We start from the raw sequence: 15,545 nt of genomic DNA, 5'->3' as shown, positions 1-15,545 counted from the left end.
AAATGTTCCACCCAAACCCCCAGCTGTCCTCTCAGACTGTTTGCAGATGACATTGTTGGGTTTTACCAAGTCGGTTGGTGTAACAGTCCCATGGTTACAGCAGGAGTGGACACAGGCCCAGCTGAAGCACTGAGCTTGGCCTTCTCTGGAAAAGGCAAAGCTCCCTTCATTTGCTTCTGCCCAACATTTGCTTTTGCCTATAAACAGGCAGAACTGACAAATGGAATATGCTGGCCCCTACAGACCATGGGCTTCCAGCTAGCTGATGGGGTTTTAATACCAGTTGAGGGCCAGCTTGGTTCCCCAGATGTTTCTCTGCCCTTGCTCTAGGGGAGATGGCTTCGGGGAGCTGGGATTTGGGACTTTGGTCATACTTCCTCACAGGTATGGGCTGGGTCATGCCCAGGGAAGGCCCTGGGATGCTTTTGCAGAACTGGTTTTCCCCATTGGCCTAGTAACAGTTGCCCCAGTTTACCTTATGTATCCTTGTTCCCCAGGAACACAGGAGCATGCCTGTGCAGGTATCCTGTAAATGTACATTGGTGGGGGTTACTAAGATCTCACACTCACTTCAGACAGCTGAAGTGGCAGGGAGGGAAAGCACATGGCAAGGTGAGCAGGCCAGGCCTCGCTGGCACCAATTCTGTAGAGGAGGAAGGCCCTTTAGAGGTGTGTCTGCCACACAGCACATGACCTTTCTCTAGCCCAGTGTGGTTTCCCATGGCACTGACCACTGCCCTGGGGTAACTTTTCTTCCCATTGTTCCACCCTCAAGTCCTGTTTTTGCAGAAATTCCTTCCTGTGGTCCCCCAGATTCAGGAGTCTGAGCTGAGCTGGTCCTGAAGAGCCCCTCCCTCTGACAGCCATCTCCTCCTAGGTGTCTGGAGAAGCCACCAAGGTAAAGAGCCAGCGTGGGTGGGCCTGTCAAGTCACTTTGAGGAGAAGCAGTGCCATTACCAGGTAATACCCTGGGATTTCTGAATTTCAGGGTCTTGACTGCATTTCCCAGGTTATCTTCCACCCAGAAACAGCAAGAAAATCACCTTTGATGCTCTGTCTCGGTTTTTAGTTGAGCAAAGTACAGGTTTTTATTCCTAACCATTTTCAGTTCAGTATTAAGGTGCGTGTGTTGTGTATGGTAAATGCTCCCTTTGTCTCCTGAACCTTTCATTCTTTGAGGGCTGAAGCCTCACCTGCTCCCCTCCCCCAACTCCCCCTAGCACCTGGCATGTTTCCTCTCAGTCCTGGAAACTAGAGTGACAGAGTCCTTATCTGAGAAAGGAGATTGGGTTGAATTGGTGGGGGAGGGGTGTGGAGGATTTGGGGGGTAGGTGGGGGGAGCTGAGCTGTCAGCAAAAGGAGGGGTGACAGGAGTGGGAATGTCCCTGTGGGGACCCAGTTACCTCCCTCCCCTCCTGGAAAACCTAATTCCAATGGACAAAGCTGGAATGTCCTCTGACAGACCTTTTGGGACCCCCTGTGATGAAGCCCGAGGTGGCAGTGGTGGTCTTTGCAGGGCCCTACTGTAGCCCTTGTTGCTGCGCCAGTGCCCAGATGCCTGGGAGTCACGCAGCAGAGTGCAGGAGCAGACCTGCCCTACTCTGGTCCTCGAGGCCTCAGAGTGCCAGCCCCCTGCCCTCCTTTTGAACCTGCCCTCCCATTCTCCTCCCCTCCCTGACTACTATGGGATACCATGTCTTGGCTTCTGTTATTTACCCCCCAAAATTTCCAAAGAGATTCCTGCTGCTGGTCTTAGTAGGTTTTCTCATATGACAGGTTGGGCTGGAACCTGAGTGCTGGAAACAGGTGTTCTTGCTTTGCAGGAGGCTGGTACATCCCACCCCAAAACTGAGAAAGATGGGTTTGGGCCTCCACAGTCTGGCTCTGCCCAGAGGCTACCTCACCTGACCACCTCATAGAACTTGGGACTAGCTTGCGAAGACAGGCCCACAAAGGGAGGGACGCCCTTCCCCCCTCAGGAAGGCAAGCAGGGTCAGCATCTGAAAATCAATTAATGTAATACATTCTGTCCATAGGAGGAACAAAACCATACAGTCATCTCAATAGACACAGGAGAAGTGTTTAACAAAATTCAACATCCCTTCATGATGAAAACATTCAAAAACCTAAAAAGAGAAGGGAGCTTCCTCAACCTAGTAAATGGCATCTATGAAAAACCCGTAATTAATATTATACCAAATGGTGAAACACCTAATGTTTTTCCCCTGAGATCAGGAACAAGACAAGGCTCTGCTCTTGCCGTTAGTCAACATTGTACTGGAGGGTCTAGCCCGGGCAACTGGGAAAGAAAATGAAATATTATCTGTGTTAGAAAGGCAGAAGCAAAACTGTCTCTGCAGATGACATGATATTGTATTGAAAATCCTAAAGAATCCACTGAAAATACTGTTATAACTAATAAATGAATTCAACAAGGTTGCAGGATATAAAATTGATGTACAAAAATCAATTGTATTTCTATACACTTGCAAAGTGAAAATGAAATTAGTGAAACAATTTCATTTACAATAGCATAAAAATTAATAAAATACAAATTTAACAAAAGAATTACAAAACTTATATTTTGAAAATTATAACACATTGTTGAAAGAAAGTAAAGAAGACCTAAATAAGTGGAAAGACATCCCATGTTCATGGATCGGAAGCCTTAACATTGCTAAAATGGTGGATTACATAATCCCTATCAAAATCTCAGTTGACTTCTTTGCAGAAATTTGACAAGCTGATCCTAAAATTTATATGGAAATTCAAGGGATGATAGCCTACACAGTCTTGAAAAAAAACAAAGTTGGAGGACTTGCACTTCCCAATTTCAAAACTTAACTACAATGCTACAGTAATCAAGATGGTGTGGCATTAGCGTAAAGATAGATACATAAGTCAATGGAAGATGATTGGGAGTCCAGAAGGAAACATTCACATTTTAATTCACACAATTAACGTAAAAATTTTAAACACAGGCATAAATCTTCATGACCTTGGATTAGGCAGTGGTTTCTTAGATGTAACACCAAAAGCACAAGCAACAAAAGAAGAAAGTTGGAAGTCCTCAAAATTAACAGCTTTTGTGTTTGAAGGATATCAAGAAAAATTGAAAAGACAGCCCACAGAATGAGAGAAAATGTTTGCAAATCATATATCTGATAAGGGACTTGTATCTAGAATATGTAAAGAACTCCTACAACTCAATAATAAAAAGACAAATACCCCAATTAAAAAATGGGCAAGGGCCTCCCTGGTGGCGCAGTGGTTGAGAGTCCGCCTGCCGATGCAGGGGACACGGGTTCGTGCCCCGGTCTGGGAGGATCCCATATGCCGCGGAGCGGCTGGGCCTGTGAGCCATGGCCGGTGGGCCTGCGCATCCGGAGCCTATGCTCCGCAACGGGAGAGGCCACAACAGTGAGAGGCCCGCACACCGCAAAAAGAAAAAAAAAAAAAAAAAAAAAAATGGGCAAAAGACTTGAGTAGATATTTCTCCAAAGAAGATATACCGATGGCCACTAAGCACATGGAGAGATGTTCAGCATCATTAGCCATCAGGGAAATGAAAGTCAAAACCACAGCAAGATACTACTTCACACTCGCTAGAATGACTATAATCAAAAAAGACAGTAACAAATGTTGGTAGTGTGGAGAAATTGAAACCCTTGTACATTGCTGGTGGGAATGTAAAACAGTGCAGCCACTTTGGAAAGTAGTCTGGCAGTTCCTGAAAAAGTTAAACATAGAGTTACTATATGATCAGAGTAGCCATATGATACCACTCCTAGTATGTACCCAAGAGAAATGAAGGCATATTGCCACACAAAAACTTTTACATGAATGTTTGTAGCAGTATTATTTATAATAGCCAAAATGTGGAAACAAGCCAAGTGCCCAACAGTTGATGAATGGATAAATATATTCCATACAAAGGAATATTACTTGGTAATAAAAAGGAATAAAGTACTATCTCATGTTACAACATGGATGAACCTGAAAATACGCTAAGTGAAAGAAGCCAGACACAAAAGGCCACATATTGTATGATTCTATTTATATAAAATGTCAGAATAGACAAACCCATAGAGACAATAGATTAGTGATTGCTTAGGGCAGGGGCTGGGGGCCGTGGAGGGAAAATGGGAAGTGACTGCTGAGGGGTGCTGGGTTTCTGTTTGGGGTGATAAAAATGTTCCCAAATTGTGGTGATGGTTGCACAACCCTGTGAATATACTAAAAACCATTGAGTGGTACACTTTAAATGAGTGAATTTTATGTTATATAAGTTATACCTTAATGGAGATACAGTCTATCATCTCATACACACACACACAGCATTCAGCCCTGGACTATTTGGATGCTTCCTGTTTAGCTGCCCCTCCCCACCAACCCAAGCTGGGTCCCAGGCTGCCCTCATCACCTACCATTGCTAGCCCTACTCACACACTTGTGCTTGCCTGCCCCACAGCACTTCGGGACAATCCTGTGCTTCCCTGGAGGGTGTCTGGGACTCCAGAGCCCTTTCTCAGGACTCCTCTAAGCATCAAGGGTTGGCCAAACCATGCTGAGGTACATTTCAGACCTTGTGTCCTGGGTGGGCGTGGGCAGCAGGACCCCTGTGAAGAGGTCGTATGCCACTCCTTGATCCTGGGTCACGAACCCAGCTAGGCTCCACTAGTGACTCCCAGGGCTGGGAGAGTCAGCCCAGCACCCTTCGCCAACCCTTGGCCCTAGCCCCTTTCCGCCGGCTACCTGAAGATTTGGGGGCGGGGGTTAGGAAGGAAAGGAAAAGTGCCTCAAAGAACTAAATGGAGTGTTTGGGGGAGAGGGCGTGTGAAGGAGAAGGAACAGTTGCCATGAGTCAGTAGGGGAAGAGGTGAGCCTCTCAGGGCCTCCTGCCCAAGAGCCCTCCCTTACCCCCTCTGTTGCTCGCAAGCACGGCGACTGGTCCTCTTACACGGGCTTTTATTCAGGAGTCAGGGGCTGCCTCCCTTCCCTGGTCCCTGCCTGCCCCACCCATAGAACCCCTCTCAGATGGGACTTGTCCTTCATCTGCCCCTCACGACACCCGCTGCCTGCTAAACAGGAAAGTTAGGGGACCAGATACTCAGGGAGAACCCTTACCTTGCCTAGGTAGACAACCCAAGGCCAGGCAGGCAGGGACCTCCCCAGAGTCCTCACCACCACCTCCACCCCCTAGACTGAGATGGGAGGAACAGAAGGGGTCCAGACACATGCAGTCAGTGGGCAGCAACCTGAGCTCGCAGTGGCCAGGCCCCATGCCCCCAAAGATGTCTGTGGATGAGGCACATGCCCTGCAGCCTTTCCCTTCCAGAGGGACTTCAGCCAAGAAACATCTTGTTTGGCGGGCTGGGGACAGGGTGGGGGAGTTGGCAGGAGGACAGCTGACTTCTTCACTCTGGGAAGGCAGGAAGCACTCCTGGGAACAGCCCTAGACTCCAGTGGCTCAAGGAAGAGGCCAGGGGACTGGAAGGGGCTGAGGGGTTCCTGGGAAGCCCTGAGATCTTCTGTCCCTGGGAGAGCAGGACTGTGGCCACAGGACAGCTGGAGAGTGGGCATAGGCCACAGGAACACTGCTCAGGACAATCTGCAGCTGGCTGAGGGGTGGACCTCCCCAAAGGCAGAGGCATCCTGGGGCAGTGCCAAGGGTTGTCCCTGTCGAGGCCTCCTGAGGGCACAAGGCCTCTGGCCTGGAGTCTGGCTAGGGTGAAGGGGGGCTGCTGGGCCACAGAGAGGACCTTCCAGGAAGCTGTGGTCTCTTATTGGAGAAAGACAATCCAGAGTGGGCATGAGGCTAGGGTCCCCCCCATGAGGCCTTGCCTTTGAGTGGTGACCCCTTCAGAAGATTCCAGCCAGCACCAGGGGAGGCAGTGGCAGCAGCCCCAGGAGGAGGCCCCCGCCGTGCCCAGGGCTCGAGTTCAACCCTGACTTGATGCCATGCTTTTCAGGGCCCTCTGCACCTGCAGGAAGGGAGAGGCTTTGCCTTAGCCTGGAGACAGCTCTGCCTGACCTCCCACCCACCCTACCAAGGCATGCACGTGGGGCCCAGCAGCCAGGGAGGAAGCTCCTACTCGGAGGGTGCATGCCCCGCCGTGCCTATATCATCTATACTAGAGGCAGGGTGCTGACATTCTGGAGCCAGAAGGGAAGGTAGGATGGGCGCTACAGGCCTTACCTGGCAAGGAGGACTGCAGGGCCAGGATACGCCCACCCATGGCATTAGCGGTGGCAGAGGCACTGGGGGAGTTGGACAGGGACTTGGAGGAGGTGTGTCCCTTGTGCTCCAGTGCGGCCTGCAGCTCACCTGGCTTGTCCTGCGCTGGAAAAACGGAGGCCAAGATCTCACTGGAATGAGGCGACTCGGCCTCAGCCTCGCCCTCCTCCTGGGAGTGGGGTAGCGGCTCCCATGTCCCCGTCAAGGACATCTTGGGCTGCAGAGAACTCTCTGGGCTCCTGGAGGGCATTCTTGTACTGCTGGCCTCTTTGTCTGCTGATTTGGGGGTAGGATCATGGGTTGATTTGGGGAGGGTAGCCGGTCTGTCATCCAAGTAGAGTAGCCTGTGAGTTGCCAATAAGGAAGGGACCTCAGTTGCTAAGGAAGGTGGAGCCTCTGTTGCCATGGAAGGGGAGTCTTCCGTTACTAAGGAAGATGGGGCCTTGGTTTCTACAGCAGGTAGAGCATTTGTTGCCAGGGAGCCTGAGACCTCTGTTACCAAGGATGGAGTTTCCGTTGCTAAGGAAGAAGTGATACCCTCTTTCCTAGAGCCTGAGGCTTCTGTTGCCAGGGAAGATGGGGCCTCAGTTACTAGGTGAGGCAAATCCTGAGCCTCTTCCGGGCCTCTGATGGGTTCTGATAAGAGAGACAAGGCCTGGCATTAGTGCTGCAAGCAGGACCCCGCATCCCTCACCCCACCACAATCAAGATGAGGTGATCAAATGTCCTACGAAGACACACAAACACACATGCACACACCCTGTCCAGCAAATATGTCCCTCATTGATAATACATGTTATTTCTTGTGACTGACAGTTGCCCCTCCATCCACCTCCTTGTCCAAGTCTTCCCCTCTCTACACACGCACTTCCACTTTTTCAGGGGATTTCTCCCGCTGGATTCCTGTTCCTAAAACACCCATCGCATTGCAGGCCTGGCCTTTGGAGTCCCTCTGACCACCCATCTGGCCACGCCCCCCACCTCCACCCCCCCACCCCCTGTGCTCAGGAGCCCCCAACTCTCCTCTACCCTCTGCTTGGAGGGTAGAAAGCTGTTCACTTGGAATGCCAGGGCGCCAAAGTGGTGCGCAAGGAGGGCAAAGCAGGTAAAGCGGGCTTGGGAACCCAGATGGGGTGGGGCCGCTGAGGGTTCCTCCCCTGGCCCACGCACCACTCTGGAGCCTTGGAAGACACCAGACCATCCAGTAGGCATCCCCTGCCTCACCTGCCTCCCCCCACGCCACCCCACCCCGGACTCACCACACAGGGAGTGTTCGCAGTGGTAGCCCAAGGGACATTGGGAGCACGGAGTTCCCTCCTGGTAGGGCCTTTGCCCCTTCACGTTCCCCCTGCAGGAGGCGAGGAGGATGCTGGGGGGAGGGGGGTCCCTGCCAACCCCTGTCCCTACCCCTCACACACACACCTAGTCTGGAAGCGCTCCCTGGGTCTTACTTGCCCTACCCTAACTTGCTGGGCCAGTAAGAGCAGACTCCCATGGGTGCCCTTGCAGCTCCTCCAAGGGTAGAGGGTATGGACCCCAGGTTGGCCCCCTTCCTCCTCCTCAGACTGTGTCCAGCTCAGCCCTCCCCTTGGCTCTGCCCACCCCCTCCCCCCAGGGCTCCCTCCCCACTCACGGGGGCTCATAGTTGCAAACCAGCAAGTGGATATTGGTCTCCTCAACACCCTGGAGCTTCTCACAGAAGTGGGCACCACAGCCAATCCTCTCTGTCTTGGCCCAGACCACCTGAAGGAGGGCAAACCCAACAGTTTAGCCTGGGCAAGATGGCTCCTAGCTGGTGTCTCTCTACATCAGCCTTCTATGAGTGAGGAGAGGAGGAACCCTATATGTAAGATCCAAGTCCCTGAGGACACACAGCTTCAGGACAAAACTCTGAACAGGGGGCTTGGGGGGAAATTTGTCCCAAGCAGCCTACTCTCCTCTACCAACCACACACACTATTTCACTAGGACTCTCTCCCTCTGAAAACCTTCCCCTTTGATAGACCCTCATGAATTCTTCCTGTGGGCTCCTCCTAGAGGCCCTTGCATTTTAAAAGAGGGATATAACAAAGGAATGAATCTCAAATGGGAGAATCTTAAACATCAACAACAAGCAAAGGCCAAGGAAGGGAACAGGAGGAGCCATTTTGGAAGTAAAACTTCCCCCCAAATCACAAGTAAGCAGGGACCTGCCCTGCCATTTCTAAGTGTGGGTCTCCTAACTGGAAGAAGGCATTCTGTCTTAAGTATAAATTTTAAAAAGTCAAAACAACCTTTGTGCCCTGCCATCGGCTGAGACAAGCCAATATAGCCTCCCTTTGCTATTTCTAGGCTTAGTCTGCCCAGGAGTCACTCAAACTGAGGCCCGTCTTTTGTTGTGAGATCTGGCTCTCGCTGTTAATTCTGCACAACTCCCCAGGATTGGGGTCTTGCTGCTTGAATCAGCTGAGAGTTCCCGAGGGACCACTGTCGAGCATCTCCCAGGCAGAAATGACCCTAGAATGCACATGCACTCAGCCTTAGAGAACACAGGGGTGGAGATGGGGCAGCCCGACTCCTGCTGGGCACTGACAGCAATTCCTACAGGAGGATGTTTGTACGGGGAGTGTGAGAGGTGGCAGGGAACAGAGAGAAGGGGGCAGGGAGGGCTGGGGCCTCACAACTTCCTGATCTGGGTGGGTGATGTTGGGATTTCCTTCTCTAAAGATCAGCACTAAAAATACCACCCAAAAGAAACACTGGAAAATGGAATTGGTGGATATGGGTGGGAAGATGGCTGGTTCATTTCCTTTTTCTTTTTTTAAAATTTGTCATGTTATTGTTTGAACAACAAATAAGCATTGGGAGGACAAAAAAAGAATTCAATAACACTAATGTTAATTCTCCTACACACACCCCTATGCCCCTTGTCTGCAAACTCAAACTTTCAAAATGCAGTAAAACCCTGACATGGCAAAGAGTGACTGCACGAGGCAGGAAATGCTCTCAGAAGGCTCTCCGAAACGTTCACTTGGTGACAGCTTGCTCTCTTATTTTGCATGTAGTTTTTCAAGGCAGAAGAAAGATTGTGTATTTGCTTTATCAGTCCCTGGCAGATTAGAAGCAGCAACTTAGACACGCTGAGAAATGACAAGAGGGACAGTGAGAGAGAGAAGACCGAAGGCGGGGGGAAGCGCTTCACTGCTGGGGCAAACAGCCGTTGTGTAACCTCGGCCAGAGGACGAGACTGCTTAGAGCTCCATCAGGATCGCCTGGCACAGTAACTACCCTCCAGGAAAAAGGCTCTGGGACACCTAATTCAGGTCTCTTCAGGACCAGGAGGCCGAGAGGGGCCGCCTAGGTTTTCAGAAGATTGTGGCTTTTAAAGAGACAACTGAATATGGTTTAGACAGTCTGAGAAGCAGACTTCGTTGGGGGCCTGGACAACACATGAATTGCTGTGGAGAGATGACTTTTATGAAGGATGCAATCGGGACTTACCGGCTCTGAAGGGAGAGGTGGCCCTGCCCGGCCCCGCCCCGCCCGGCCTCGCCTATTTCCTGTGGCCCCGCCCGCCCGTCCAGCTTCTCACCTGCGTGTAGTGGCCGCACATCTGGCCTGTGGCGCAGGTGGCGGCGCTGAGGTTGTAGTGCTCGCGCTCGTGGTGCCACTCCTCCATGGCCAGAGGCACGTCCAGGCCCTCGTCCGTGATGGCGAACAGGTTCTCGCCGCGACGCCCGCGCTCCTTGTTGTGGCCCCACACGCACTGCTGCGCATAGGCCTTGGCGAAGGCGGCCAGCTCCTCGTCCCACCTCTGCGGGTCAGGTTGTGAGGGGGAGGTGAGGACGCCTCGGGCTCAGTGGAGGCGGGAAAGGAGGGTGGGAGAGGGAGGTACGGATGTCTAAATTGGGTGAGGATCAGAAAAGAAGGTGGAAGGTATTCTGGGGGGGGCCTCTGGAGGCCGAAGACCCTCCCCTCCTTGCGGGGTGACTCGTGGCCATGATCTGGAACACAGCTGTGCTGATGGGGAGCTTCTGCGGGGAGGTGGGAGGGTGCCATCCCAGACCATGGAGTTAGGCAAACTTGGGACCATTCGCCAGCTGTGTGGTTTTAGAGAGATTGCCTAACTTTCTGAACTCTCATAGGACTTTGGGAAGAAAAAATGAGATGATGTTTTTGATAATGGGATTATTAATTAATACTAATATCATTTTATTTGCAAGGTGGGTGGTGACGCCCCTGCCAGGCTGCCTGAACTGTTCTGAAGCACACACGATGTCCAGTGAGATGTTCTGGGGCTGGGTTGTTTATTCAGCCATTCCACTCCCTCTACCCACCCACCAGAAATCTGACTTGAGGGGCCAGCACCCCCTTTAACCTCCCACTCTCCCCTTGGGATAGCCCAGCCTCTACGGCTTTACCAGCTCTGGGCTTCCCTCCCAATTGCTCTCTTGTCAACTGGACCACCCCTTTCCCCAAGAAAATTAAGTGTGTGTGTGAGACCCTCGCTGAGAGGCCTATTTTCAGAGCCTTGGTGGCCCAAAGAGCTGTCAGGTCCCAAAGGCAGTGTTCTCCAGGGAGGACCTCAGGTGAGATGGTGGGGGGCATTTCAGATTAGAGGGCCTCTGAGGTTCTGTGTCCCAGGCTGGAAGGACGGGCCCAGTGTGGGTGGGAAGACAGATTAACAAGGCATCTGACCAAGGGATTGAGGAGGGAGGCCTGGATCCCATTAAACTGTCCTTGGCCTCTCCTAGAAATGGATGGCCTGGCAGCAACTCTTGCTCCACCCTCTGGGGGCCCGCCAGCTGTGGGAGCCAGACAGCCCATAAAGTGCCAAGAGCTTGGGTGACCCTGAGGGGAGGGGGCTGTGTGGCCACAGGGTTCTCAGGAGCAGCTGCCTGGGGTGCGGATGGGAGCACTGGGCTGGGATAGTAAAATGCTGTAAATTCAGGTGAATCCCTTTCCCTCTGTGGGCATTTTTGTCCCAAGTCACTGGTCCCTGAGGCTCTCTCAAACTGGTAGTAGTGGAGGATAGGGAGCGGGAAAGGGGCAGGGTGCTGGGGACCAGGCTCAGGGTGTCTGGGATGACCTTCAGGGCTCCAGACTAGACTGTAAGCTCCTTCAGCGTGTCTGACACAGTGCTGGCCCAGAGCAAGTGCTCAACAGACATTTCTCAGCTGTTGATGACTGAGACACAACCCTGCTTAAAGCAGTCTCTCCTACAGAGCTCGGCTGTAATTTCCATCCTGACTGGATGCCTGGAGTCCCACCATTAGAGAGTCATTCCTGTGAGTCTTAAGGCTTCTCAGTTGTCCAGAGACCCCTGTGGAGGTTCAAGAGTCAAGGTACCCACCCTCACTGGCCACTTGGTCACCATATGAAAGCAAGTCCATTCATTCATCCACTCACTCATTCATTCAACAGTCCTGAGCACTATGCCAGCCCTGGGGTAACAGCAAGGACTAAGAAGCCCAAGTTCCCAGTGTCATAAACCATTAACTGGGCCACCATGTGGTAACTGACAGACATGCGATGGGTAGTATAGGGGCACCAAAAGAGGGCCATTTAGTGCAACCTGAGGATGGAGAAGGAGACATTAAGCTAAGTGTTAAAAGATGAGGCATTGGCCAGGTGGAGAGGGGAAAGGCATCCTGAGAAGAGGGCAAACATCAATAAAGGCATGGAGATCGGAAACGTTTTGGTGGTGGAAAGATAAGCTGCTCGGGTTACTCAAGGAGAAAGTGTGAAGGAGAGGAGGCTGGAGAGGTAGACAAGGCCAGACACACAGAGTGGGGCTTCTCAGGAGCTGGAGCTTTATCTGGAGGCAGCAGGGAGCCAATGGGAGCCATGGACGGGTTTTGAAAAGAGTCAGGCCAGAGTGTTGGATCATTCATTCTGGTAGTAGAAGCCAGAGGCTGAGAAAGCAGGTAGAGGCTGTTCTAGAATTCCGTGGGAAAAGAAATGAAAGACTGAACCAGGGTTGTGTCAAAGAGATGGTGGAGGGGTGGGGGGAGATGGGATTCAAGAAAAATTGAACCTTCTGGGAGGTAAAAGTGGTGATGCTTAGACTTGGAGGCTGAGGGAGAGAGAAGAATCTGTGATAACCCCCACCTGCCTCACCCTGGATCCATTCCCTCTTTTGTTATCAAACACTTATTGCGCACTTACTGTGTGCCAGGCCCTGTTCTAAATGCTTTACACATAGTCACTCATTTCATCCTTTCAGCCACTCTACAAGAGAGTTATTATAGTGTTATCATCCCCGATTTACAGTTGGGGCACAGAGAGGTTAAGTAACTTGGCTGAGGTCACATAGCTAATAAATGGCAAAGTCAAGATTTGAACCCAGGCCATCTGACTCCAGAGTCTCTGTATTTACCACTGCTGAAGCTGAGCCTAAGCCTTGTCCCAAATTTATCCTAGTGTCCCAGTCCAGCCTTATCTCCCCCTCCTCAGATCACTTCCTACCAGGCAGCAGCATATCCCATCAATACCTGAACTGCTTCCTAGAATGTTGCCCCACTCCTGAGGTCCACCTCTGTCTACAAAGCAGCTTGCAGCCTGTGTAGCCCCCAGCCTCAGCCAGCAAGACTCTAGGGCATCAGGGACCTACAGATGGGGAAACTGAGGCCCAACAATGTGTTCCAGGCCTCAACTGGGGAACTGTTGGCAGAGCTGGTAACAGAATCGGGAGCTCCTAGTTTGTTGTCTGCAATTCCTGGTTGCCAAGGCCCGACAGGGCTGTGAAGGGCGGTGCTGTGTGCATCTCTGGAGCCCTTCCTAGATCTTTTTCATACGTCATCCTGTCTGACCCTCAGGGCAGGGACTGCCCGCACCATGTGATCAGGAAACAGACGCCTTTGAAGGTAAAGGGTCCACCCAGAGTCACTTCAGCCGATTGGACAGAGCTGTTAGAACTCTGGTCTTGGACCCCTGGTGCAACCTGGCTCTCAGGCACCACCTAGGGGGTCCCTGGACACTGCCCCTCACCTAAGGGTGACTGGTGAAGAAGGGCCAGTGTAGCCCTCAGGGAGGGCAGGAAGGGGGTGAATTTCTCACTTTATCTCTTTCATGTAAATATACCCTACTATACCAAAAATATATGTATGTATATTTTTTTTAGATTTCATTTTCCCCCACTCAATATTATATCTGTGAGATTCTGTCCATGTTGATATTTATGTAGCTCTAATTATGACATCATTTTACAGATGGGAAACTGAGGGTCATTACTAGGTTAAGGGACTCACCCCAAATCACAGGCCTTGTGAGTGGTCGAGACAGATTTTGATCTGTGTGATTCAGAGCCCTGTCTGCTTCTGGTTCCTGTTCTCACCCCACCTCCTTAGTACATCCCTCCTACCCTGGGTGCTGGGACTCATCCTGCTGCTCTATTTTTTCTTCTCATCTCCTTGGGAGGTATCTGAAAGATCATTTCACCAAGGTGTTAGGAACTTCCTGTGTTCCCCCTCTCAGGGGCACATGCATTTTAGGAAGTGCTGGGAAGGGGTCACTGGATCAGGGAGCAGGGCTTCCAGGCCTGGCTCTACCAGCTATGGGACATGCAAGCCCCCTGAGGGACCAGCAAGTCCCTCTGAGCCTCAGTTTCCTCATCTGTATAAAGAGGCTGCTTATGGGGGCCTGTGAATTCTACAATGTCAGGGACTCTGTTCCTGCCAGAGAGATGAATCCCTGAGATAGCTTCCACTCACGCCGTGAAAGGGTTTGGTGGGGGCCCTGGCCACACTTACCATTTGCAGCATGTTGGCAGCCGGCGGGGACACCTGGGCTCGGTAGAGATTGTGCAGCTCCACCATCACGTGTTTTTCATCGTCACTGAGGGCTCCGGCAGGGCCCATGGCAGCCCCCAGCAGTAGCAGCGGCATCAGCAGAAGGGCCAGGAGGCTGCGGAAGTTGTGCATGTTGGCCAGTCCTCTCTGCCTCTCCCGTTCAGGGGTCTGGCAGCTGGAGTTAAAGTCCTTCCCACACAAGCACCACCCTGGCTGGGGCGGGCGGGAGGGGCTGTGTCTGGTGGCCTGGCCCAGTTCAAACAATGTCTTGGGGAGGGCTGGGTGCTTGGGTCCCGACCAGAGTTGAGTCCACTCCCAGCATTTATCTCCCCTCAGAGTCCTTGACTAAAGCCTCCTTTCGCTTGGTAACAGGGGCTCCAGCCAAGAGCTGTGTGAGTTCTGCAGTCCCTCCTGAGTTGTGGACAGGTCATCCAGGGGCAAAATCACAGTGACCTCTGCAACGACTGCTTGCACCCCAGGTCTCACCCACTGGGTACTGAGGACAGGTAACAAGAAGGGAGTCACATGGATCCTACCCCCAGAGGACTGGGCAAGGTGAGGAAGCAACAGGCGGCGTGTGGCAGGATGGAGGAAGACAAGATGTATTTGGCAAAGGTTGGGCCAGCCTAAGTCTGAATCCTGGTTCTGTTCCTTTTCTAGCTGTGTTTTTGGCAGTTTTCTCAACTGAACCAGTGACAGTAATAGTAGCTACCTAATGGAACTGGAAGGAGGATTAAATGAGATCAAATGTATAAAAAGCACCCAGTACAGTAACTGGCACATAATAGGCTCTCAGTAACAGTAGACAACAACCACCCAGCCTTGGAATAGGCTTTTCACTATGGATACAATTGTGGCTTCTGTGTGCCCTCTGTGAATGCATGTGCTTGAGGTGCTCATTTGGAAATGGGATGCTGGGACCCTTCCTGCTCTGAATATGTAGAAAATAGAATGTGTCTGTTTTTGACATCAAGAGAGAGCAGAAAAGCAGAGTGGTGAGTGAGTTGATATAGCAGGAGCTCTGAGGTGGGTGTATTGGAAGGGAAATCGGCCTAGTGGCCAAGCACTTGCATTGTAATGACCATGCAAGGGCAGGGACCAAGGTCTTGGCCTTGGTCCCTGCCCTTGCATGAGGTAGGAAGTGGGAACCAGTACTCTGGAGTTTAGCTGGGATCCTTGAAGCCTGCACTTTCAGTGAACTATACACATAAAACTGGTTAAGATAGCACAATGAGCAGCATTTATTCACCCATTCATTCATTTGTTCATTCAACAAAGATTTACAGAGCTTCTCCATTGTGCCAGGCACTGAGCTGGGTGAATAAGACAGATCTGGTCCCCACCATCATGAAGCAGGAAAACTGCCAGGAAACATGTATAGCATCCATATAGAAACATGTGGATAAGTGCATGGGGCTTATCAGCTGGGTGGCCTTGGGCAAGCTATTTCCCTACTTGCTGGCCTCAGTTTCTGTAAATTGGGCTTAGAACAGAACCTACCTCATAGGATGGTCATGAGCATTAAATGAGTTAGTACAC

General features: G+C 51.5%; 1 protein-coding gene across 2 annotated transcripts; it reads right to left on the bottom strand.

The window, feature by feature from the left end:
* Positions 1-2,447: 2,447 nt before the first annotated feature.
* Positions 2,448-14,165, bottom strand: PI16 (peptidase inhibitor 16). 2 transcript variants are annotated; one of them, XM_081246601.1, is made up of 7 exons: positions 13,968-14,165; positions 9,809-10,030; positions 7,872-7,981; positions 7,498-7,586; positions 6,200-6,874; positions 5,845-5,984; positions 2,448-3,730 (listed from the first exon to the last, which is right to left on the bottom strand). In XM_081246601.1, the coding sequence occupies exons 1-6, from the start codon at positions 14,136-14,138 to the stop codon at positions 5,863-5,865; spliced, it is 1,389 nt and encodes a 462-aa protein (XP_081102727.1). In that variant the 5' UTR covers positions 14,139-14,165; the 3' UTR covers positions 2,448-3,730; positions 5,845-5,862. The 2 variants fall into 2 exon arrangements, with proteins under 2 accessions (XP_081102727.1, XP_081102726.1); XM_081246600.1 differs by having other exon boundaries at positions 6,329-6,874; positions 13,968-14,144.
* Positions 14,166-15,545: the final 1,380 nt, after the last annotated feature.

The sequence above is a fragment of the Mesoplodon bidens genome, assembly GCF_964165515.1.
Source record: "Mesoplodon bidens genome assembly, chromosome: 10".
Lineage (NCBI taxonomy): Eukaryota > Metazoa > Chordata > Mammalia > Artiodactyla > Ziphiidae > Mesoplodon > Mesoplodon bidens.
This window is presented reverse-complemented; position numbering and strand designations above follow the sequence as displayed.

What these genes read in the sequence shown, in the direction of transcription:
- PI16 (XM_081246601.1), bottom strand. Translation starts at nt 14,138, where the DNA reads ATGCACAACTTCCGCAGCCTCCTGGCCCTTCTGCTGATGCCGCTGCTA. An exon ending in CTGCCAACATGCTGCAAATG is followed by an intron (nt 10,031 to 13,967) that starts GTAAGTGTGGCC and finishes CCTGACCCGCAG; the next exon opens with AGGTGGGACGAGGAGCTGGC. An exon ending in CCTGCAGTCCTCCTTGCCAG is followed by an intron (nt 5,985 to 6,199) that starts GTAAGGCCTGTA and finishes CCCTTCCTGCAG; the next exon opens with GTGCAGAGGGCCCTGAAAAG.